This window comes from Paramormyrops kingsleyae, chromosome 1 (genome assembly GCF_048594095.1).
Source record: "Paramormyrops kingsleyae isolate MSU_618 chromosome 1, PKINGS_0.4, whole genome shotgun sequence".
Taxonomy (NCBI): Eukaryota; Metazoa; Chordata; class Actinopteri; order Osteoglossiformes; family Mormyridae; genus Paramormyrops; species Paramormyrops kingsleyae.
The window spans coordinates 36,177,809-36,203,638 of record NC_132797.1 but is presented as its reverse complement, the minus strand read 5'-3'; the positions used below and the strand labels follow the sequence as shown (position 1 = coordinate 36,203,638).

At 42.6% G+C, this 25,830-nt stretch overlaps 2 protein-coding genes across 6 annotated transcripts; one reads left to right on the top strand and one right to left on the bottom strand.

The window, feature by feature from the left end:
* Window positions 1–763: 763 nt before the first annotated feature.
* Window positions 764–7,134, bottom strand: LOC111840675 (alpha-aspartyl dipeptidase). Its single transcript, XM_023805742.2, has 8 exons — window positions 6,884–7,134; window positions 6,543–6,631; window positions 6,326–6,400; window positions 3,863–3,942; window positions 3,517–3,690; window positions 2,340–2,399; window positions 1,880–1,962; window positions 764–1,799 (listed from the first exon to the last, which is right to left on the bottom strand). The coding sequence occupies exons 1-8, from the start codon at window positions 6,976–6,978 to the stop codon at window positions 1,739–1,741; spliced, it is 717 nt and encodes a 238-aa protein (XP_023661510.1). The 5' UTR covers window positions 6,979–7,134; the 3' UTR covers window positions 764–1,738.
* A 2,340-nt stretch (window positions 7,135–9,474) lies between these two features.
* Window positions 9,475–25,479, top strand: nhej1 (nonhomologous end-joining factor 1). 5 transcript variants are annotated; one of them, XM_023805664.2, is made up of 8 exons: window positions 9,475–9,570; window positions 10,979–11,178; window positions 11,250–11,483; window positions 12,042–12,180; window positions 12,980–13,038; window positions 23,987–24,185; window positions 24,335–24,444; window positions 25,182–25,479. In XM_023805664.2, exons 1-8 carry the CDS (start codon window positions 9,549–9,551, stop codon window positions 25,260–25,262), a joined length of 1,044 nt encoding a protein of 347 aa, XP_023661432.1. In that variant the 5' UTR covers window positions 9,475–9,548; the 3' UTR covers window positions 25,263–25,479. The 5 variants fall into 5 exon arrangements, with proteins under 5 accessions (XP_023661432.1, XP_023661436.1, XP_023661434.1 ...); XM_023805668.1 differs by lacking the exon at window positions 9,475–9,570 and adding an exon at window positions 9,864–10,075; XM_023805666.2 differs by lacking the exon at window positions 9,475–9,570 and adding an exon at window positions 9,864–10,174.
* The last annotated feature ends 351 nt before the right edge of the window (window positions 25,480–25,830 follow it).

Below are 25,830 nucleotides of genomic sequence, written 5' to 3'. Positions count from 1 at the left end.
AGATGATTTTTCAGGCGTTTCACGCGTGATGACTCGTTGAACGGCCGAAAAATCGGCAGTGCATCTGTAAATGTATGGGGGGCTTTAGGCTAGGTTCACAGTTCCCTGTAACAGTGGAACACGACACAATGGATAGCGGTGCCGCACCTTACCTGTGCATTACATCCCATATAGTGACGCATACAGTCAATGAAAAGCATGCTTCATGGTTACTTGACATGTTCGTTTTGTGGTAACATTATGCACTGCATGCATTGGGCTTTATTCTTACAGCAGAGAAGTAGTTCATTATGAGTGTTTGTGAATTGGGACATTTCAACTTACTTTTTTAATTCCCATTTAAATTTAGTAGGAGTCGGAGTCTGTTAACTTTTTGCCGACTCTGACTCCAGGTACCCAAAATTGTCTCCGACTCCGACTCCTCGACTCCGACTCCACAGCCCTGGTGTGCACAAGACCAAGTGTCTTATACAGCCTTCATTTCCTTTGGGTAAGTTTGTCTTTTTTTTATCAGTCTGATCAGTTCAGTTCACCCATACAATGTGGCTGCAGTGTTTGAGAAAGATCCTTCAAATTAAATTTTCAGTTATCGTCTGGAAGGGATCAAGTGTCAAAACTGCCCCGTTCTTTGCCATAACAATGCGGTGCTGTTTCAATTTTTGATTAGTTGTAATTCATAACCCAGACAATGCAACCGGCAAAACTGAAAAGATCTACTAATACTTTGAGTTATTGTGTTAAAAAGAAAGCAGTGTCAGACCACTCCCAAAACCATATTTATTCCTCACCCAGGGAATACATTAATTGTCGACAAATATACAATCTTGACCTCTTGTGGTCAAAACTGGAATTGCATTTTTAAGTTAAAAAAAACTGTATCCAAAGTTACAATTTGAGTTGCTGTTGATCAGCATTCTAGACCATGAGGGGAAACTTTAAAGAATACATCATATCAGCTCCTTTTATTACCATTGTCCATCCGTATTTCAATTGGCTGTCCGGTACATTGATGCACAGGATACAAAGCTAGGAAGCCCTCTGGACAGTATTCCCACCCATTAGCGGGCACATACACTTACACTGCTATAACAAAAACATTAGAAAAAGGCTCATTTTAGCCAGAGTATTCATGCGCACACGGTGTCCTGGAAACATGGGCCAAAGGGATAGTGCCTTTGTTAGAAAGCAGCTGAACAAATCGTTAGAAAAGCTGTTAATTGATTGGTGCTCAGGATAATTATCATTTCCTCGTATTAAGTTAACAGAAAAAGGTAATGGTTTTAGTGATGTCAGATAGTTAAGCCATTGATTTTCACAATTTATTTACTATTAAAAATAGAGTGTCAAGGACAAACATCTATGTAGGATGGCAAAAAATCTTCCAAGCTGCAGTAGCTTCTGGATCCCTAATGTTTTTAGATGTTCAGTGTCTTTGAATGATAGTAATTTCCTATTTAAAATGCAAGGTCTCAATTATACTACCTGAATAGAACCATTTTTGCATTTTCTGGGTACATTTCTTCTTCAGCGTCTTAATAAACATCTCTTGTGATTTTGGTCTCCTGTATGTGTTGCATTCAGGTTTGATGCTTAACAGTAGATATCTAACCAAAGTATTTAAGATTAATGGACAATTGTTTTTAACAGTAAGCTTAAATCTGCTTGTAAGTACAGTCATTCCTCTGGTCACATGATATGATATGTGCTTGTGAGATGCCATTCTGCTTCCAGCCAGTGATCAGTCTGTCAGTAGGAAGCTGAGATCGCTCCCTGGCGTGAATTCTGTGGCCGCTTCTCCTCTGCAACACATCCAACAGGTTACAAACTTGTCTTCCCAGACAATTATGCAGATAAAGGAGCACTGGCCTGAGACTATTACCTGGGGAAGAGCCTTGCATTAGTGCTGCCCAGCAGCGTGGCTTTGTGTCCCTCCACGAGCAGCATTGATCCCTCCCTCAAGCCCTAAACAGGACAGCATCCATACTCATGTATGCAAACCACTGGTCATGCACTTTAATTTAATCTGCACCCAAAGGTATGAATGGGTGAAAAGTCCTTTTCAAAAAAACCATTAGTTGAGTATCAGAATTAATTTAAATGTATTTATTCAGCAGATGCTTTTATCCAAAGTGATGTGCGATTGGGAAGACAGGGTCAGCCAGTCCCTGGAGTAACTGGGGGTTGAGGGGCCCAACAGTGAAATACCCCTGCTGATCCTGGGATGTGAACCAGTCACCTTCTGATCATAAGCGTAGTCTCCCAACTTGCTGAGTCAAACACTGCCCCCATGCACTGAATACAAGAATTACAGGAGCTATAAAAAGCGAGGCACAGCTTACCAGCACATGTGGTGTATCGGGTTCCTCATGAAACTGAAGAATGCGCTGCTCTCGGGTCTCCTACATAGAATAATGCAAACCATCAAAGTTAACTAAACTCAAAAGATAGGGCTGGATACTGCTAACTGGCCCATTATAGAGTACCAGGGTCATGATTCAATGCATCACAACCATTGTATCCAGACCATTGTTATTGTAGTTAACATTCCAATACTGTAGCAATGGAACTAACAATATTTTTAAAAAGGCCAAATTTAATTAACTGGCATTAAAAGCCTTTAACTACCAAGGATGAGTCAAATTGTTGCACATTTCTACTACCAGTCACACAAATTATGCATTTCTTCCCACTGTACCAGGCACTTCGGCCCCTGCCCTCCCCCCCCACTGAATCACTGACCTCCCCACTGTACCAGGCACTTCGCCCCCCCCTACTGAATCACTGACCCCCCCCCCCCCCCCCCACACTGAATCACTGACCTCCCCACTGTACCAGGCACTTCTGCCCCACCCTACTGAATCACTGACCCCCCCACTGTACCAGGCACTTGCCCCCCCCCCCCCCCCCCCCCCACTGAATCACTGACCTCCCCGCTGTACTGAACTATATATCTATCTAAGCATTTATTTAAATTAAGGCTATGATCAAACATGCAGTGCACTCTGCAATTTATGCCAATCAATGCCTATCGCACATATCTGATTGGATGTGCCAGTGAATTTTAAATGAAGCACCTGTGGTTTGGCTTTTTGGATTGGTTGAGTGTTCACTAGTTTTGCGCTAAGCATTTGCAGACCCAAGACCCATATTAACATTGGTTAATTCTAGGACTGGAGCTAGACATTTCCAATTTTCCCTTGCGACCCATGGGTTGAGAATCGCTGCTTTAACATTTGAGAGGTAGACGCTTCACTGCATTTTTGAATTGCAGTGCACTTAGCACAGACTACAATAAACAGCACATTTTAATCAACAAATGTTTACGTTTGAAAAATAAAACACCACCATACCGCAATAAATGAATCAATGCACAGGTTCAAAGTATTGATGAAAATCATGACAAACTTAATCGAGATTTAATGATTAACTGCAGTATTAATACAGCTCTTGTAGGAGAAAGGTGGAAGCACGCTGGACATAGAAAGAAAGTCACGAGAAAAATATTATTGGCCTCACCCCCATGTGCCTGCTGTTAGGGTCAGGATCCACGTAATGGGGATTGATGTTAAAAGGCACCAGGCCAATGGCATCCAGGCTTGGAGGGTAGACAATGGGCATGTCGTTTGTGGTATGGATGCTGATGGTGGAAACGTTTGTGCCAGCACTTGAACCCATGTATGGAACCCCGTCCTGTAAAGCCCAAAAACACTGAATTCATAAACTTACCTGTTATAACTTGCAATGATCTTGTCTTATAAATGCTCCAGCTCTGGCGTGGTAAATTCAGAACCAGGTTAAGTCTGAGACTGAATAACAGAATATTAATTAAAATAATATTGAAAATCAGGCAAGTTGCACTCACCACCAGCACACGCCTCTGGATTTCTGACACCAGCTTGTGATCGTACAAGGTTTTGAGCAGACGGAATGTGTTGCCGCCCCCTGGGGAGAAAGACAAGACATCAGGAAATCCCTCCCTTGATATCATCCATCCATCCTCCATGACTGCCTACCCATGGAATCATGGTTGGTTTGGAACCCCAAGAAGCAAAGGCTACAAAGTAGGGACCACCCTGGGCAGCATGCCAGTCTATCCGAAGGCACGCCAAAACGATGCCAGTCTATCCGAAGGCACGCCAAAACGATGCCAGTCTATCCGAAGGCACGCCAAAACGATGCCAGTCTATCCGAAGGCACGCCAAAACGATGCCAGACTATTTTTAGACATGCAAACTCCACAGCACATTGAGTAGGGTGGCACAGTTGTGGCAGTTGAGGCACCTCCTCAGTTGTGGGTTTGAGTCTTGTTTTTGCGTTCTCAGTATACATTGCACAGATTTCCTCCAGATACACATGCAAATGGTCTCTCTCCTGCCTGCTGTATACATCACTTGTGATCTTTGCCTTGTGCCCTGTGCTGAATGGGATACTCCATGTGACTCTAACCAGGACAAGTTGTTGGACTATGAATAATATACTTTGTACAACAACATTTAATGCAGTAAACAATCAGATCAGCCAAACTCTCAACATATGGACAAAACTACACTATATGGACAAAAGTACTGGGACACCTCGCCATACAAGATATGCATACCAAGACATTTTGGACAATTCTATGCTTCTAATTTTGTGGGAACAGTTTGAGGAAGGTCCTTTCTGTTCCAGCATGACTGTGCCCCAGTGCACAAAGCAAGGTCCATAAAGACATGGTTGGGTGAGTTTGGTGTGGAACAATTGACTGGTCCACATAGAACCCTTACCTCAACCCCATCAAATAACTTTGGGATGAACTAAAATGGAGATTGTGAGTCAGCCTTTCATGTCCAACATCAGTGTTTGACCCCACAAGTGCTTTTCTGGATGAATGGGCAAAAAATTCCCACAGACACACTGCAAAATCTTGACGAAATGTCACAAGTGAAAATGGGAGACCATTGGGACATTCCATGTCATGTCATCACACTTTCGGACCTCATTGTCACAAATTTTAACGAAACTTGGCATGCTGGTTTGGTCACATGAGTAACTCATGAAACTGAAACTGGGCGTGTCTTGGATAAATATTGAGGGAGATTAAGTTAAAAAAAGCTATGACTTTGACTGGCTATATTTACCTTGATATAAGCTGCACAGAAGTGGACCTCATATTGTTTTAAAGCTATTGTCCAGTTCTATAGATTGAACAAATATCATGCTATCCCCATATGAATAATTACTATGTAATAACTGATTAAAATATTTAAAATTCAATAACAAAAAAACCTATATTTCAAAATGTATAATTTTTTTTACTAATGCATCATAATGTCAAGACATCTCCAGAAAATGGAAAAAATTGAGAAAATTTGGTCTTTGGTTTTTAAGGTATTGCTGAGATATCTTGACGTAAAGGTAGCGTCACATGGTTTCATATCACTGATGGGCCTTTTTAATGGCAGCCAAACTGACATGAAATAGTATAACAAGCACAGGTGTAAGTAATAACATTAATTAAGGTTACAAATATGCTACAATCATTAATGTCATTGCAGACACCTGTACTTGCCATACTATTGAAAAGGCCCACATGGCTAGTAAATATGGCTAATAAATGGCCTGCATTCATCAGAGGTGAGTGAGGTGTGCAAATCGGTCCAGTGTAAGTGCACACTTAGGGAATCACTAGACTTTGAAAGCATCAAAGGTTATGTCATGGCTGCATATGATGAGAATTGGTGGCTAGGATGTGTTGAAGAAACTATGCCCAGCACTGGAGAGTTGAGACTGAGCTTTTTACATCCTCATAGACCATCTCCATCCTATTCATTCCCATGCCATCCTGATAGACTTGTTATGGATCATCAGGAGGTGCTTTTAGTAGTTGAACATGTGACATCAACAGAGTGGACATACACAATTTCAAGCAAAGACACAACAGGTAGCCATATGGGCCTTTTCAATAGTATGGCAAGTACAGGTGTCTGCAATGACATTAATGAAGCTTCCATTAAATGTCATTGTAGCATATTTGTAACCTTAATGTTATTACTTACATATGGAGATGTTCATGACATTATGATCTAGCTTTAGTAAAAAAAAAATTGATCAATTTTAAAATATAGGTTCTTTTGTTATTGAAATTTTAACATTTTAATCAGTTATTACATAGTAATTATTCAAATGTGACCAAATCAGCATGCCAAGTTTCGTTTTCGTTGAAATCCGTGACAATGAGGTCCGAAAGTGTGATGATTTGACATGGAATCCATTTTAATGATGAATTTCAGGTACCATTGGAATCCTAGTGATCACTAAAGAGATCAGAAATTATGCACCAACGCACCAATGAAGATGCCCTCTGCCCTTTTCACTGCCTCCACAGGATCGGCTGCTTCATGTACACTGTCCAGTTCATAACCTATTTAAGAACATGAATAAAAGAAAGAACGGAGAGATGCAAATTCAAACACTAGTCTGTACTGATCTGAAATACCCGCTCATACGGGCGACACTGTCATGTACTGTAAGAGATTACTGGAAATCGGTGTTCCTTTACTCACCTAGACTTGTGAACTTTTTCCGGGCAGTGCTAGCATAAGTGTCCCGGTCTTTTAAAGCGTAGGGAACGAAGAGTATTTTTTTCACATGACTGGCAGAAAGGTTTAGGTTTAGTGTTTATAACTACAGTACTAATATAACAAAATCTACAGTTTAAAATCAACCAAGAACGAACTCGTTGACAAAGTATGCTATCGAAATGTACACTAAAAACAAGGCTGAAGCGAACCTTTGATTTTCGTTTTCATTAAGTTTCCACACATCGAACAATGGGATATAACTAAAAACAGCATGCAAATCAGAAGATGGATGTATTTAACCTTTAATAATGTGATAAACTTACTCTCCGAAAAACTGCTTTATCTCTTGTTGACAGTGATCCAAATAACCTCCACCGTAAAGGGTCGAGTTTGACACCAGCAATAACCTCCTTTTCATGTTTCTTAATCAAATGCAGCTCAGCTTTCAAGTGGTGAACACAAAACCATGTATTTTGTCTATGATTTAAAATCATGAACAAAACGCTATGGGCGTTTACAATACGTGTCCAAAGATCGCCTTTTTCCTGACGACAGCGTTTCTAACGCCCACTTTGAACAGCTGATTCGTGTCGTGTTTTATTGATCTCAACACACATATAGGACGCATTTGGAAATACACTAATGTAACGCATGGACTGAATAAACCAACTTACAATTACTACATCATAGAAATATAATCGAATAGCTTAAGTTTGTCCTTTACTTTTATTGTATTGCCAGCATGGGGAATACATAGGATGACCCGGATTAAAATATAGGTATTTGGGCACATGTCCAGAGGTACCACATCCTCAGGGAGCACCAGACAGAGCAATCCCCAATAAATCTGGGGTGAGATTACATCTGGTAGGTCAACGCTTGACACTTGAGAGCCCTGCCTTCTGCATTCATCTGATATTGCTCTGCCACTTCCCCCTTGTCTGCGTTCCCCGTATGTATATATGCACCCATGTCAGATATACTAGAATTGGGGGACTCTCAGATAAACTATTTGTTAGGTTTTAATAAATAAATAAATAAAAACACTTAATTGGATCAATTTTGAGTAATTGTATTAATTATATTAAACTTTCACTAATAATAATGAAGTATATCTTAGGCATAACTTTTACATAAAATATTAACTAAATAACTCCCACCTCTCATTATTCACTGTCTTCTTCAGCTTTTGATTCAAACATTGAATTAACATGAAAGAATTAAGTCTGGTTTCCGGTTTTTGTTTTTACTCTTTAATAGTTAGAAAATCAATTGCGCATATATATATATATATATATATATATATATATATATATATATATATATATATATATATATATATATATATATATATATATATACATACACACACACACACACACATACATACATATACACTCACCTAAAGGATTATTAGGAACACCATACTAATACGGTGTATGACCCCCTTTCGCCTTCAGAACTGCCTCAATTCTACGTGGCATTGATTCAACAAGGTGCTGAAAGCATTCTTTAGAAATGTTGGCCCATATTGATAGGATAGCATCTTGCAGTTGATGGAGATTTGTGGGATTCCACCACATCCCAAAGATGCTCTATTGGGTTGAGATCTGGTGACTGTGGGGGCCATTGTAGTACAGTGAACTCATTGTCATGTTCAAGAAACCAATTTGAAATGATTCGAGCTTTGTGACATGGTGCATTATCCTGCTGGAAGTAGCCATCAGAGGATGGGTACATGGTGGTCATAAAGGGATGGACATGGTCAGAAACAATGCTCAGGTAGGCCGTGGCATTTAAATGATGCCCAATTGGCACTAAGGGGCCTAAAGTGTGCCAAGAAAACATCCCCCACACCATTACACCACCACCACCAGCCTGCACAGTGGTAACAAGGCATGATGGATCCATGTTCTCATTCTGTTTACGCCAAATTTTGACTCTACCATTTGAATGTCTCAACAGAAATCAAGACTCATCAGACCAGGCAACATTTTTCCAGTCTTCAACTGTCCAATTTTGGTGAGCTCGTGCAAATTGTAGCCTCTTTTTCCTATTTGTAGTGGAGATGAGTGGTACCCGGTGGGGTCTTCTGCTGTTGTAGCCCATCCGCCTCAAGGTTGTGCATGTTGTGGCTTCACAAATGCTTTGCTGCATACCTCGGTTGTAACGAGTGGTTATTTCAGTCAAAGTTGCTCTTCTATCAGCTTGAATCATTCGGCCCATTCTCCTCTGACCTCTAGCATCAACAAGGCATTTTCGCCCACAGGACTGCCGCATACTGGATGTTTTTCCCTTTGCACACCATTCTTTGTAAACCCTAGAAATGGTTGTGCGTGAAAATCCCAGTAACTGAGCAGATTGTGAAATACTCAGACTGGCCCGTCTGGCACCAACAACCATGCCACGCTCAAAATTGCTTAAATCACCTTTCTTTCCCATTCTGACATTCAGTTTGAAGTTCAGGAGATTGTCTTGACCAGGACCACACCCCTAAATGCACTGAAGCAACTGCCATGTGATTGGTTGATTAGATAATTGCATTAATGAGAAATTGAACAGGTGTTCCTAATAATCCTTTAGGTGAGTGTATAATATATATATATATATATATATATATATATATATATACATATATATATATATATATATATATACATATATATATATATATATATATATATTCTGTATTATATGTAATTTCAGTAATAAAAAATACATTTTGTGTGTGTCCCAATGTTCCCAATGTCCCAACTCTGTTACCTCTGTTATAAAACTACAAAAAAGTTCTAATAAAAAGCATGTGACATGCACACAGTGATGTCACGCCTCACTGCCCTCCACTTCCTCTGGCAGGAAACTATTGGAGAGCAGTGAGGTGTGTCATGCCATCTCATCTAGGGTGCACCCCAGTCTTTTGCCCTATGCTGCCTGAAACAGGCTCAAGGCCCCCTATGTCCCTGACCACGATAAGCTGTTAGAAGAAGAATGGATGGATGGATTCTTACTGGTACTTTTCAATCCACTAATTTTAACTTCATGCTGGGAATTGAGAACATTTGCTTCTATTTTATAAATCTCACATATACAAAGCCTACATAAGAAAAGAAAATAAATGCTGTGACCCCGTGGGGTTGGTCGGCAGGACCAATTATGCAGTTCTCCACACCACGGAGTTTGTAAATAGTCTAAATTTTGTCTATTAATGTATTTATGTTGTAAATAGCAAATGTCCTAACTGCGTCATTGCTTTGGAATGTGTGTGCGTGTTAGCATGTAACCGTAAGTATCAGTATTGTATAAACGGTTGGCTTCCATATCTATGCCGCTGTTAGGGTGGACTAGCGATGAGTGTCATTACAAACGCTATTCCCACATTTTAAAAGAGCAGTCACCTCCTATTTATTAGAATGACCCACACACTCACTGCAATATGTTAAACATTCTTATTGAATTGAGAATATACGTATGAAGTCTGTTTCTACTTTTTATGTGAGAAAGCTCTGACTAAACAGGTGAGAGCGCAATCTCTTCAAGCACAGTTTTTAGAGGAACCTTTATTTGTATGTCGAAGTTTCTCGTCGGAAGTTGAAGCCCGACGGATATCCTGTGAGGCAAGTCGGGCTTGAGGGAATGCGCACTTAAAAAAGATTTTCGGTAGCCGTTTAATGATTCGGGATTATTTTTTAATAAATGTATTTTGTTTATGATATAATTAATATACATGATGGCTATATAGTTTTAACTCGGCTTAGAAAATGCACGTTAGTATTTGCCAGCTAGCAAGTCAGCTAGTATGAAAACAGTATAATTTCCACAAGAGACTTGTCACAGTTAAAAAAAGTTAAAATTCTAGATACGTGTCACATGAATCCTTTGTTGTTTTTGTGTTAGAAGTATTAACTATTATATATCTACATATTTATGGCCCTAAAAGCCAGTCTAAAGTCACTTATTGTGGATGGCTAATTCAGTCCAGACAGCATCAGAAGCCACCTTAGCTGTTAATTAACCGACACCCTGTAAAATAGTTTAGAATAACCAATGGGAGTAAAATTGGTATTTAAATGGACATGTAGCAGAACTTTAGTTAGCTTTGTTGAACAACACCCTTGGTTGAATTAAAATCAAATACAATTTCAGTTTTAGAAAGAGGGGAAAAAAAATGTTTAAAACTTTATATTTTATCATGACCCGGTTAATGAAAACAATTTTAAAGCCTGAGTACACCCTATGGAAAAACATCATACAGTACATCGTACTTAATTTTCACAGAAAAAAAGTAATGAAAGATTTTGGGTGGGTTTTGGAGTGAGACCTGCAGTTGATTTCTGGTGCATATTTAGTGCAATTCTCTTTATCTTGTGCTTTTATGTTCTGGGTAACCATCTTCTTCCCTTTGTTCCTCTGCACATCAGTGGGCTGTATTGCTGCAATGAGCACGTTAGCGCTGGACATAGACCTGCTGCTGCAGCCTTGGATGCCAGTCCGCCTGGGTGGCATACAGCTCTTGGCAAAATCCTACTTTGGGGACACAAAGTACCAGATGTTGCTGAGCGACATGCAGAGTGTGTGGGAGGAGGAGGTGGATGCAGACACCATTAAGGAAAGAGCACAGGTAAAGACAGGCGTGTGTAGTAGGTGTGGTGCCCTTTAAAAGCTCAGTCTGATTTACTGTTCTATTTGCAGGAGCTTAACAAGCGTCTCCGAGCGCCCGCTGACGCTTTCTTCGCTCACCTGCGCACAGTGGCGCGCCCGTATCTGGCTGGGGAACCTGGTGCTGCAGTGGCGTGCAGTGGTGATGTGCCATCCATCTCCGTCGTTGACTTGAAGCCCCACCGGCTAACGTTGCGACTCAAGAGTGAGCTGGCAGGAGTGCCTTTCTACTGGGAGTTCCGCTGCTCTTCCTCATCTGTGGCAGTGGTATAGTGTAAATTCAACATGTTGCTGTAGCACTAGGGACCCGGGATAATCGCTGTGTATGCAGGGACATAGCTTGAAATTCGCGGCCCCATGACACAATGTCACCTGGGTAGATGTAATTGCCAAACAGTAAATTCTGTTTCTTGACTTAAACGTATTAAAGAGAGGGAATGATATCTGCACATTCCTGCAGCTGGTGGGAGCCATGGAAGATAGATGCATGGATAGCAGTAAAAGCTTTTCTTTCATACAAGCTATTTACGCTGTGTGTGGAGGGCTTATCTACATGTGTGGTTTTCCTGCATGTCATTAACACATAGTCTAGTCACAAGTTCTCCTGCAGGCTCATGGCCACAATCATTCCCAGACTGAAAGCATGCTTCCCATTTTCCTTCCTACTTTCAAATGGCCGTTTCCAGTCGTCTCACTTCTCACTAGCCTTCTTGTTATGTCTCAGAACAGCATTGTTCTTGTACGCGTCCATGTATATGTGCCTGTTGCCACCAGTGTGTTATTTTGAAGCTGTTCCTGGTTCAGTGACTGGTCGTGTCCTTACAGGTGTGCAGTCAGCTAGTGTGCCCCCTGCTGGCTGTGAATTCAATATTGCAAAGACAAGTAGCTGAGCTGGCTGCCCTGCTTGTGAGGAAGGATGCTGAAATTCAGGACTACAGAGAAAGTGGAGCTGTGTTGAGCAGAGGTGAGTAAAATGTATTGAGGAGGACAAGGGAATCAGTGATTTTATATGGTTAGACTGGTGTTTAAACTACTAACCAAACGCGCAAGCTGAATGACCTAAATGCAGTAGGTGGTAGATAAAAACATGGATTGTTTTTATGTGATTTGCCTCAAAGTCTTCTGCGGTCATAGAGGAGAGGCTACTTGCATCTAATTCTAACTTTGGCACTTCACATAATAAATTAATGTCATTGACATTTAATATTGCAATAGAATAACAATCTTGTTAGAATTTTCTGCAAAATATCTCTTCTAAGAAATAAAGTGTATAATCGCTGATCTTTCCCAAAAGTTGGGGCAGTATGGTTGCTGTGCCAAAGTAGTTTTGATTGGTTGACCTTATTTTTAAAAACTTATTTTTGCCTCAGTCTAGCAGCCTCTGTCTCTGTATGTTGTGTGATGTTGCACAAGGTCTATCACATGTCTAAGTGACCCATACAATCTTATACATACCAGGAAGTGTCCCACCAGTCAGTGCCCCCCTTAGAGGAGCCTTGTTGCCCCGCAAGCTGCATATTTCCCTAGAGCAACACTAGCAGTGAATTTAACAGTGGTGCAATAAATACTTGTTAGGCCATTTTTATTTCAAATTTCCTTATCTGTAATGTTTTAAAATGTTGCTTTTTGGTAATCGATACCCAACAGATACTGTGAATGTGATTTAAAAGGTATGAATCTCCTCATTGTTTTTTTCACCCTCATGAAATTGCTCCATAGCACACACCTTAATTTTTTGGGCCGTTCTATGTGTGTCGTTACAGGTCGGCTACAGACAGAGGTGTTTGATGAACTGCACTACAGAGAGAACTTCATCACACAGGTCAGTTTTAACATTTGCTAGCATTGTGTGCAATGTTCATACTGAACTGGTGTGCTGTGCCTTTAATTTGATTTGGAGAGAGGAGAGCCGACTTTGGCAGATAGTGGAAGCACAGTGGTCAATGAGAACCCTTGTCCACTGTGGTCCTTTTGAGGGAACATCTTAGCTGGGGGCCAGAAAGGCACGTTTTCTATGATGCGTTCATGCTTTGTTTTGATTGGTTATATTAAATGTATGACATAAATCTTTAACTAAAGTTCTGTACTGACCACATGGTGAGTGACTTTGTGATTGTCTGACTGAATCCATCAAAATGCTGTATGAGGAGAACATGGGGAGACCATGCAATTGGGTCATTCCATGTCAAATCATCACACTTTCGGACTTAATCGTCACGGATTTTAACGAAACTTGGCATGCTGATTTGGTCACATAAGTATCTCATGAATCTGAAATTGGAGATTTAAACAAAGTTTTAACTTTTATGACTATGACTGGCTATATTTACCTTAATGTAAGCTGCACAGAAGTGATCTTCATATTGTTTTAAAGCTATTGTCCAGCTTTATAGATTGAACAAATAATATGCCATCCCCATATGAATAATTACTATGGGTTAATGCACAACGAGCCGTGCTTCATACAAATATATGATGCACGGATTAGAGTTCATTAAGCTACTTATACCATGTTACTACACATTTGGATTGCACGTTTGTACCTAAAGACATCATTTCGATGTTTGAGCCAAAAACGAATTTATAAGTAGAACCACTTTCTTCCGCCAGTGATTAAACATTTTGCTTAGATATGATCCAAGCCAATTCGAAAATTGCCTGTTGCTAAGCCCAAAGGCTAGTTGTTAGTTTGAAATTGTCCATTTAATTCCAGAACCTGTGACAATAAAGAAAAGTTCAATGAAATGTGGGATGAAGTATCCAGGCAAAGTTATCATTGAAATATTTGAGGGTGATCTCATCTGGATGATCGCGTGTCTCATTCGGCTCGTAAACATGAAAAATAATGTTTTTAGGTTCAAACATGTCAGCCAAATGTGTAGTAACCTTAGTATAAACATTAGGTGGTTCTTTTTGCCTCTACAGCCATACATTTAAATACATGTAATGCACATCTTGTTGTGCATTAACCCTTAGTTAGAATTAAAAATGACAATAACACGTTGATTTATCACTAGATCACAATCCAGCTACTAATCCAGCGTCCACTATGACTAATACAGACGCTCCTCCACTTATGAACTTTCAACTTACGAACTTTCAGACATACGAACAAAGAGGACTATAAGTCCAAATTGTGTTCCTTGGGCTCCCGTTTCTTGTCCACAACATTAATTTTTTTTTCTGCACGCCAATTCCGCCTAGTATGACTTCTGGCCACTACTCCTGCCGCACAGCAGCGTAGCGTGCGTACTCCCAGCATCCTAGTTCTTTGTACTTGCCTATACCCTTAAAATGATGTTAATCATTTACGAACATTTCAAGTTACCAACGGCCGTTCGGAACGTAACTCAGGTAGAGGAGCGTCTGTATATATATAACTGAAGCTAATGTGCTACAAAGTCTAGCTAAGCTCAAAATAAATAAATTACAGGGCCCTGATGGCATCTAACCTATAGTTTTAAAAGAAATTAGGAATTATTTGCCGACCATTAACTTTATTTCAGAAATCGTTATCTGCTGGTGTGGTACCTTCTGATTGGAAGCATGCTAATATAACGCCCATATTCAAAAAAGAGGATAAAAGTAATCCAGCAAACTATAGGCCAGGGGTCTCCAACTCCGGTCCAGGAGAGCTACTATCCAGTAGGTTTTCTATCCTACTTGGCTTCTGATGAGCCACACCTTCTCCTGCTATTTACCTGAGAACAGGTGTGGCTCATCAGAAGCCAGGTAGGATTGAAAACCGACTGGATAGTAGCTCTCCAGGACCGGAGTTGGAGACCCCTGCTATAGGCCAATCAGTTTAACTTGCATAACTGGCAAAGTAATGGAAGCTATAATCCAAGTGAAAATGGTAGATTACCTGGATTCAAATAACATTCTGAGGGTTAGCTAACATAGATTTAGGAGAGGCAGATCCTGTTTAACTAATCTATTTGAGTCTTTTGAGGAAGCTACAAGAGAAATTGATCTCTAAAAAGGCCTACAATGCAATCTATTTCGATTTCCAGAATGCCTTTGATGTTGTCCCCCACAAACGACTCTTGCTTAAGCTCAGAGCTGCAGGGATTTTAGGAACTGTAGCAGCTTGGATTGAAAACTGGTTAACAGACAGGAAGCAGCAGGTAGCTATTAGAGGCACAATGTCACAGTGGGCCTGTGTTCATAGTGGAGTACCCCAGGGTTCAGTTTTTGGACCATTGTTATTCCTAATTTACATTAACGGTATTGACACCAAAATATACAGTAAACTGATTACATTTGCAGATGACACCAAGGTGGGTGATGTAGCAGATACTGAAATAGCGGCACAGAGGCTACAGTGACATCTGCTGATACCTGGCAGATTACATTTAATGTAGACAGATGTAAGGTAATCCATGCATAAAGTACAGACATTTTTATGGGTTCCACTGAAATAAAGGTAGCTGATTATGAGAAAGACCTTGGTGTGTATGTTGATACTTCCATGTCCCACTCTTGCTAATGTGGGGAGGCAATTAAAAAGGCCAATAGGATGTTGGGTTACATCTCTAGGTGTGTGGAATTTAAGACAAAGGAGGTGATGGTAAGTGCATTGGATTGGATGCATGCTTGGCCTTTTCTCTCTTTATATAAGCATTTAGCTTGGAGTTCATACTCCACTTTTTCTCATGCGCGCGCACTGTGCGTCTGGCCTAAATTTCATCATCAGGAGTGTCTTTGCAGACTGTGCGTGTGCAGCCCAGATTTTGGTTCTAGCAGACCATTCATGGAGAAGAAGGTGGGATACGAGAAGCCCGATTTCCCCATGGCGGTGAATGAATGATGAATGAATGAAATGATGAATGAATGCTCTTATAGTTGAGCTGGCACTCCCCCCTCCTTCTGTCGCCCTCCTTGGCTCTGGTGCCATGTGACACACTGGCATTTCAAGTGATCCTGTGGAATCTGCATGCAGGTCGCTTCATCAACATTGCTGTTCCTTTGATGCCTCTGGGCAGCCCCCCACCCCCCCACACCCTGTCACCCTGACGGCAGCTTTGCCTTCTGCCCACTTTCGCTCCTGTGTGTCAGATATCTCACTTCTGCTGGCGGCTCCCCTTCCTTGGTGCATGTTGATTGTGTGGCCGACCTGGTTGACCGTCTTCCGGTCACACCCCCTCCTTTGTCCTGGGGAGGTGCATCATGAGGAGATCAATCTGACTGTCTGGCTGTTGATGGGCCACATCTCCAGTTTCTCCAGCAGTATTGTCCTTTCAGGCGGCACTGAAGCCACAGTGAGTCAGTCTCTCAGCAGCAGAGAATCTGTTCTGTGGTCAGTGAATTTCCATTTGTGCTCCTCTGTAGCCCCTTTTTACATATTGTGTTTGACTCTGCACTGTCTGTCAAAAACTCAGGGTTTTAAAGTGTTTCCCAAGGAAAAGAAACACACACCAGAGCCAGAGTCTGGCTGGCATGACAAAAGCCAACATCTTCTCCCTCAGAAGCTTTAAAGATTGAGGTGAAAAATTCAACGGGTCTGTGGTGGCAGTGCCTTACGCTGAATTCAGCCAATGTAAGAAGGGCTTAAAAACTTCACATGGCCACGTCAGCAGAACACTGGCTCCGAGGGCCCCCCCCCATACTCAATGTAATCTCATGGGTGGGAGACGATCACTGTGGCAGATTGGCAAAGGAATAAAAGTGTCACCTTTTGGTTTGAGGGACAGTTGGTAGCAGAGTGGCTATGTAGAGTTTGTAGTAAAAAAACAAAATTAAAAATGAACCGTACAGGATAAGTCTGCTGCTGTACGCGTGAGCTGTGTGTTTAATCTGAAATGCTGTGGTCAATATGCAGTTATGTAAACTGGAAAAATCCCAGTTACAAAACCATAAGACGTGTTGTCCTCTGCAACTAAAATCCAGTAAATGGAAGTACATACTTTGTGACCTTTCTCTCAGCACATAATTTTAATGATTTGGAATTTACCAGCTTCTTGGGAAATGAGGCTTTGGGTAGAGGGGTAATTATCTGTGATTTGCGTGTATCGCTGGGGTTTTATGGGAATCCATGAGGCATGTGCTGTTTTGATGTCGTTGCTGTTCCTGGTACGTCGGACTGTCTCATAAACAGGACGGGCGGTTTTTTGGGACCTCCTGTCTTTTTCACATTCTTCAGTCTGAAGCTTAGCCAGTCCTGACCAGCATTAAATAACTATCTACTGTATGTGTATATAATGTATGGATATATGTATAGGTGTGTGTGTGTGTGTGTGTGTGTGTGTGTGTGTGTGTGTGTATATACACTCACACACACGCACAAACAACTATACCTATATCCATATATTATATACACATATATAGTATATACACACACACACACACACACGCACAAACAACTATACATATATCCATATATTATATACACATATATAGTATATACACACACACACACACACACATACATGCACACACCTATTTATATATAGTCTGCACAGGCTTGTGTTTTTCCAAGAATCACTTCTCTAAGCAATGGCGGACAGTGTATTTCTGTATCTGTCGTGATAGCCACCAGCGAGTCTGACTCAGCTGCTGATGTTGGTGTGCCCCCTCCCTCAGACCTCAGTCAACACCCAGCCATGTGTACTTCATATCCCACTCTGTGTTTGTGTAATCCCTCGATTTATTAATTTATTTTCACTTGAGCATGAATTGGACTTGTGACCAAGACAGTCGTAACCAACTTTAATATATTTCAGGGATGTGCATCCCCCCCCCCCCACAAAAAAAAACCAAAATAAACAAAATTCAGCAGAGCCCCCCCCCCCATGTAGTTTTCTGCCAAGTCCCGTGCTGCCATTTCAGGATCCTTGTGTCTAATTTACTTCTTTTGTTTCTATCGATGCTGGAATCACATTCCTATTCTGTTGTCGGTGACATTTCGATTTACCTGCATCTCCTGCTTGTGCTGTGGAAGCATTTGGAAGCACATCATCTCCATAAGTGTTGCAGACTGATTGACCAGTGTGGGAAGGAGAGCCTTATGTGGACACACCATTAGTGTCTTCGTCCTTCATGCTTGGCCTGCGAATTTTACCCACCAGACCATTAGCTGTTGCTCTGGTTGTTCACTTCTAAATATGAGGTGCTGATGTCTTGGATGAAACTGGTGCATCTCAGGCGAAGAGCTGAACACTTATGTCTCCAAAAGCAGTTTCAGTGTGTTTCCTCTTTTTTGCCTGTACATAATTCCTTTGGAAAATATACAATATGACAAATGTACCACACGTATCTCTTCTTTCCTTGTCATCCTGAGGATATGCTGTGTCAGGGTTTGGCTGCTGGAGGCCCATGTGAATAGCTTCCTTTGAGCTCTCCTGAAGACTCTCTCCACCAGCTGCTTAAAGCCCCTAACTACCCTCCTGTATTTGCATATCGGTTTCTCGCAGTATCCAAATATGCTCACTTTGTCCACCACGTCATGACCTCACTTGTAAAATTTGTTTTTGTCAGTGTGCAGTGGTGACGCATGACTTGGTTTTGGGGGTGTAGGGTGTGGAGGGGCAGACTGAAATGGATGTTTGAGTGAGGGTTTACCAGTTGCACCTCTTTGTGGTGAACCTCACATGGAGGTGGGTGCCATGCTCCAGTCCCATGATGCCCTTAAGCAGTAGTGCCCCCTGGGGGGATAAATGGCTGCTTTAACCCCCCCCCCCCTCTTCCCAGCCCTTGAGGCTGTGGGACAGTATTTACACCCCAGACCAGCCAGAGTTGGTTGCCCATGACCATGGGATGAGGTGTCAGGATGTGTGGGTCCAATCAATCAAAGGCTTTCAGCACCTTTTCTCTCCTTCCTTCCCAGCTGGCCATCCAGAAGGTCTGAGGTCTGGGGATCTCTGTGGTCTGCAGTTTGAGCTCCTTTTCTCTGTGTCTTTTCAGGTGACTGTCTTTTTCTCTTTCTTTTTCAATGTCACCACAACTGCTGTTCTATCAGGCATGAGACCCTCCTGCACACCTGACTGCTAACCCCTTTTGGATCCATTCCCCTCCTTTCTTCCATGCTTTTGGAGCAGTGGTCTTCTCACAGCAGCGGCGTTCTCTGGCAGTTCAGCCCCTCGGTTATCAGCTGTCAGGCAGATCATGACAGTAGCACTATTCTCTGCATGACATTTGCAGGCATGGCTGTACCCAGAAGCTGAGATTCCAGCAGATGGCCTGACTCCCTCCGAACTGTAAGGTCATCATGAAGGTGGGCTTTCTTTCAGTGCTTTTCCACTGCCACCAGGAATGGAGCTGTACCACATACTGGTGGTTTTCCATTGCAAAGTACTGTATGCGAGCCGTAGCTGAACTATAACCGCACTGACATAGACCTGCCTACTAGCAGGGTAAAAAGTGTGACCAAACTTAGTTGGTTGTGTCACCACAATGTAACTGGCCAAAATGCATGGAGATACCGGTGTTCTGTGCATGGATCATCAAAAGGAAAAAGCGTATATTCTATATATTAGTAGTATTGCAGTGCCTGCACCTGTCATTGAAGACAGAGGTCAAGTCCAGAGTATTTTTTCTGCAATTCCATTAACCACGATCCATTATGGGGCACGCCTAGGAAGGGTTAGCCCTTTTACCTTGGTATTTAAAAAAATTCTGGCTATGGTCCTGAGTATCACACATTGGGATGCACTCCCAGAAACTTGGATCTTGAAAATTTCCAACTTCCTCCTACTTAAAGTACTATGCAACAGCCAGACAGAATGGATTCATAATGCAAATTTATTCAAGCAAACTCCGCTAGCATTTGAAACTTGCGTAAGACAGCGATGCCCACAGGTGTGCTAGCAGAAATTAGCACACAGTTAAAAAAAAAATAAAAAATCATAATAATTGTACGTGATGACTCATGATATACACCCTGTGAACAGTAAGCAAACAATAAACATTGCTGTTGCTGTCCAAACCCGGTAACCCTTTACCGAGCCGACCCTTCTGCAGTGGAAAATGGAGGCGAGCTGGAACCGTGCTGTAACTAGTCTCTCTCTGCGGTATGGGTCGGTTCCTGTATGCCAGTGGAAAAGTGCCGTTTCATTACAGAAAGCTGTCCATCCTCCGATAGACTGTGTGTAGAAGTCACCAGCGCTCTGTCGACTCAACTGCAGAGTTCCAAACTTCTCTGGCATTAACTCAAGCACAAAAACTGTGCTGGGACCTTCAAGTGATGGGATTACATGGCCAAGCTGCATGAAAGTCTCAGATCACCAAGTGCAGTGTCAAGCTTCGGATGGAATGGTGTAAAGCACGCCGCCACTGGATCCTAGAGCAATGGAAACATGTTCTGTGGAGTGATGAATCATGGTTCTCTGTCAGCCGAAAAATTTGGTGGAGAAGGAATAATGGTAGCCTATGGGGTTATTTGTCAGGGGTTGGGCTAGGCCCCTTAGTTCTAGTGAAGGGAACTCTTAATGCTTCAGCATACCAAGGCAATTCTATACTTACAACTTTGTGGGAACAGTTTGGGGGAGGCTCTTTTTCTGTTCCAGGATGACTGTGCCCTAGTGCACAAAGCAAGGTTCATATAGACATGGTTGGGTGAGTTTGGTGTGGAAGAATTTGACTGGCCCACACAGAGACCTGACCTCAATTCCTAAGATCTTTAGGATGAACTAAATCGGAGATTGTGAGCCAGGCCTTCATATCCAACATCTCAGTGCCTGACATCACAGATACTGTTCTGGATGATTGGGCAAAAATTCCCACACACACTCCAAAATCTTGAGGAAATCCTTCCCAGAAGAGTAGCAGCTGTTTTAGCTGTAAATGAAGGACCAACTCCATATTGTTGCCTATGGATTTAGAATGGGATGTCAAAAGTTCCTGTAGGTGTAATGGCCAGGTGTCTCAATACTGTCTGTCAGTCTGTGAATACAAATGTGTGTGTTTGTACATGTCCTGCAGTGGCCTGGCGTCCTGCCTGTGGTCCTGCGTCCTGCCCGTGGTGGTTCCCTGCCTTGTGGTCTGTGTATCCTGGCGTAGCCTTCAGGCTTCTGTGACCCTCAAGCTTGCTGTATGGTTATGGAGCATGAATTGCTGTCTTTTTTTTTTTAGTGTATGACTATTAAAGTGCTTAAAATAATGCTTTTTATTTTTTGCATGTTCAGCATATATGGGGTCACCCTTATGAGATGGAGATGGGTGGTGAGGCAGTGTGACCACAGCCAAATCCAGCTGGGACTTTCTGAGATTCTGGGCCTGGTTTTTGTGTTTTTATTAGCGACGAGGGAAACCCGTCAGTCCAAAACTCATGAAGCAGAAGGTGATCATGTGGTCCAAGAGGAACCATTTGTATGCTGTTGACCCCCCAGGCATGTTAAGGTCTGGAGGAGAATCGGTGGGAGGGGGGCGTCTAGGCAGCACGCTGTAATCATCCATTACTGATGTCACAGTATCCGTTGCCCAAGGTCGCGGCCCGGTCCTGTCCGAAGCTGATCATGTGGCCTCCGCGCTGCCTAATTACACGCGGAGCGACAAAACCATTGCAGTAAATAGACTTATGGTTGGAAGGCTTAGGTCTGTGTTCCAGCATGTTCCAGGGAAAAAAGCAAGATGGGGCCCTTAGCACCTGGGCGGTTAGGCTGAGCAGCTGCTCAAACAGCAAGCCCACTGCAGCCCACTGCAGCCCACTGCAGCCCACTGCAGCCCACATGCACGCCGGTCCACAGACAACAAAAACAACCCGGGCTCACCTGATTACCTGCTAGTAAAAGGGGAAAGGGCAACACGCCTGGCCCGTGTGTGTTCCGTGTTAGTCAGCTCTGGTGCACCGCTGCTCGTTCTGAGGCCACAGGAAGTCTAACTAGCTGGCTGCTATTACCTACCAGAAGTGTATGCCGCTGTCTTTACAATGTCCTGTTTCACCGGGATTACAATACATGTAAGTAGAGATGGGTGATCCACATTTTTTCAGTTCCGATCCGATTCCGATACACAACTGCCGATTCCGATACGAGCTCTTTTTACTTTGTTATACTTTATATATAATTTTTTTTAAGCTAGTAAATACAGATGGAAAAAATGTATGACAAAAATTTAATTAGGCTACTAGAAACATACATCACGTACTGTTCCACCTCGTTTGTTTTGAGCGTTTTTGAGGCATTTGCAGTTCAATATGAATATCTTCAAAGCGAGGATATACAAGTGGCAAATGCTTAAAATTTTAACACAGTTTTTCTCCCATTGGCGTCAGCGCAGTTACTTTCGTTGCGATGGCAGCCCCTCTTGTATCACAAGCTGCAGCGAGTTCGCAAAACAGTCCAATTAAGTTAGCGACTCCCAAATCATCCATTGCTTTGTTTTGTCTCGCAGTTGCGTGCGCTTTGTTAAATGGGATTGTCCATTAAACGCTATTCCAAACTCAAAACTTTATTTTACATAGATTGCAAATCACTGTGCTACTGCTTTCTGTTAAAAGCGTATAATACTCGCAGATCATCACGTCTTATCTTACGCTTCTCGTACTGCGAAGGGTATGCGCATGATGTCACAGCAGGCGGAAGTACTCACACCCACTGAGTAGCGAAAAAGACTGAGGGGCAGCGATAGCGTTCGATTTGAATACCGCAAAAAAACACATGTAAAATGGGAAAGCGCTGTTGTGCGATTGATTGCCAAAAACTAAATAAGTAGGTATGGGACGTGATCGGTCACGCATGGCCGATACCCGATCCGTCAAATACGTCTGTATTGGCGCCGATACCGATCCGAATATCGGTATCGGTGCATCTCTACATGTAAGCTTCAGGTAAAAGGTCCAGGCTTCTGTCCAAATGATGCCCATTAATGATCTGTTAGAAGACATAGAAATAACAAGTTGTAGACACATAGTTAGAAAAGCAGAAGGTGCCGGAATGATTCCAGTCCCATCACTGAACCACTTTGACAGTTTTAATGCTTCGATATCCATTTCTATGTTCTTTCCTTTAAGAGCATGACATTTTCTTTTGACTAATCTGTGAAAACGCATGTTGCTCATTTAAAGATCACGGTGGGTAAGGAACAAGCCTTATGACAGATTTTCAGAGAAAAGTGTTGGAGAGAGTGATCTGTTTTTTTTTTCTCTCCACTGTGGATCTTTCTGTAGTTAATGGCTCTCTGTTCTTAAAATGGAAATAAAAAGAGCGGATGCAGTGTACGTCTATTTTTTGGGTGTTTGAATAAACAAATAAATTTTAGTCGGCAAAGTCCCCCAAGCCTGAGCTGTATATTTAGAAGCTCGTCCCTCTGAAGGCAACGCGAAACCGCTGATTTCTTCTGGTAAATATTTGAAGAGCTAATTTGGATAGTTTGTCCTCCCTCTGTAAATTAAAAATAAATAAATTGAATTAAATTAAAAAGTCCAAGTACAGTGGAGAGTGTGTCACTCGCACACATCTATTCTTAAACCTTTTGGCCATTCCAACACCTGAGGTAGTGTTCCCCCCCCCCCGTACTTTCATCTGTCTTAGCCCCTTTGCAGACCCCTTTCATGAGCTGCTGAAGCTCAGATGGAGCAGTCATTCAGACTGTGTTTAGACGATGAGTGTTTAAAATATGTATTTTTGTGTTTGTGCGTGTTTGAGGTGGAAGGTGTGTCTGTGTCGATAGGCCCCTGCCAAACTTAGACCCGCGTGTAGGTTGTAATGGTAGCTTTTCCTCTTTGACGCTCACGCCTTGACTAGGACTCCTTGTCCTGATTCTCCCAGGTCTTGCGTCTCTCTTTGGCCCAGTATGGATGTGTTCTGATGCCTCTATTGCTCTCTTCTCATCAGGTGCTGCCCAAGGTGTGCGTGCAGCAGGAGAATTTTGGGTTCAACGTCACCCTGCAGGAGCTGTACGCTGCTGTCATGGCTCTGAGACCCGGGTACCAGCAGACTGTCCCTCCGAGCACGGTGACCGAGAGCGGCACGCCTAACAGGCGTGTGCGCGATGGGCAGCGCCCCGAAGAGCCAGCGTCTAAGAAACACAGAGGTATCCTGGACAGTGCTGATTGTAACATTTATATTAGTTTTGGCGAAAGCCATGAGCAGCTTGATGCGGTTTCATTGATTTAAAGAGCCAAGCCGCTTTCTCTCAGCTCTGCGAATAAGACGGCTTTTGTTCTCCACTCGTGCTATCAGTTGTAGATGATCAGCAGGATGGTGCTCAGGATGACGGTGCGAGCGGCACCGTTGTTCCGAAGGAAGACTGCAGCACGGCAGTGACACTGGGGGAATCACAAAGCACACAGGTTTGGTGCTCCGACGTCCCTGTAGGTTTCATCCTCTCTCCCAGCCCTCCAGCTTTCTACTATACACTGCCCGGCCAAAAAAAAAAAAACGTTGCCATTTGAATTTTTCGTTGGGCCGCCTTTAGCTTTATGGCGCGCATTTGGCATGACATTGTTTCCACAAGCTAATGCAACACCTCACCTTTTAGTTTCATCCAGATTTGCGTTCATTTCTCACCGAGATCCTGTATTGACAAGTGAGTTGAACCACTCCATAAAGCCTCCTTCAGAACATCCCAAAGACCTTCACTGAGGTTAAGGCCACAACTCTGTGGTGACCAAGTCACGCGTGAAGATGATTCCTCATGCTCCCTGAACCACTCTTTAACAATTCGAACCCAATGAATCTTGAATATGCCCGTGCCAACAGGGAGGAAAAAAATCCATACTTTATTGCTGCATAACGTTGCTCAGCTGTAATAATGATCCAGTCATTGGCTCTCAAGTATTTGCTGATATAAATTCAAATGGCGACTTCTTCTTTTGGCCGGGCAGAGTATATATTCTGACTAGACTAGACCTGACTAGAGGAACCTTAAGAAGCTGTGGTGCCCTTCAGGTACTGTGATGCAAACAGCAGGCTGCAGCTAAACGTTGGGCACCTTCAGCCCATGTGTTTTATGAGTGAGTTACACTGCAATAAATCCTTCATGCTGGATGGGAGGCCAATTTGGTTCCTTTTGGTCCCTGAAACCCAGACGGTGCCTTCAAACCCGGTCCCTGCCAACTGCGGTCCTCCCCGACCCAAGAAGAAGAAAGCAGCGGGATTGTTTCGCTGAGCAGCGCTGGATCTGCTCCTCTGTTTCTTCTCAGCTTCGCTTCATGTGCTGCTGTATGCTCTCATCCATCTTTCCCTTTATGCATTGACTCCTGGATTTTAATGTCATTTTAATTAGGATATTTATATTAACCTTTTTATATGACTTTTACTTCATTTTCCAGTCATATTTTAATGATTTTATTGAACATTTAATAAAGACCAGCCTATCAAAATGAGATCTGTGTTTTGTGGGTTAGTTACCTGCTACATGTGTGTGTTGTGTTTTGCTCTGAGCTGCTGGCATGACCTGCACGGTAGCCCACTTGTCCCTCACCCATGTGATGTCAGAGCCGTGCATTCGAAAATAACTCTGGGCCCTGTGGTTTTTTTTTTTTGTGGTGATTTATCTTGTTTTCAGTCGTCCATCATGACGTCCAGACCCTCTGCGAGGCCTCAGAGGCGGTGGGTATATCTGAAAAGCAGTGCCTACTGCACCGGTCGGGGACGCGGGACAGTCACCTCTTACCGCTGGGCAGCAGGCCAGTCTGCGGTGCTGAGACAGATGTACCTGAGAGAAGGATTCTGCT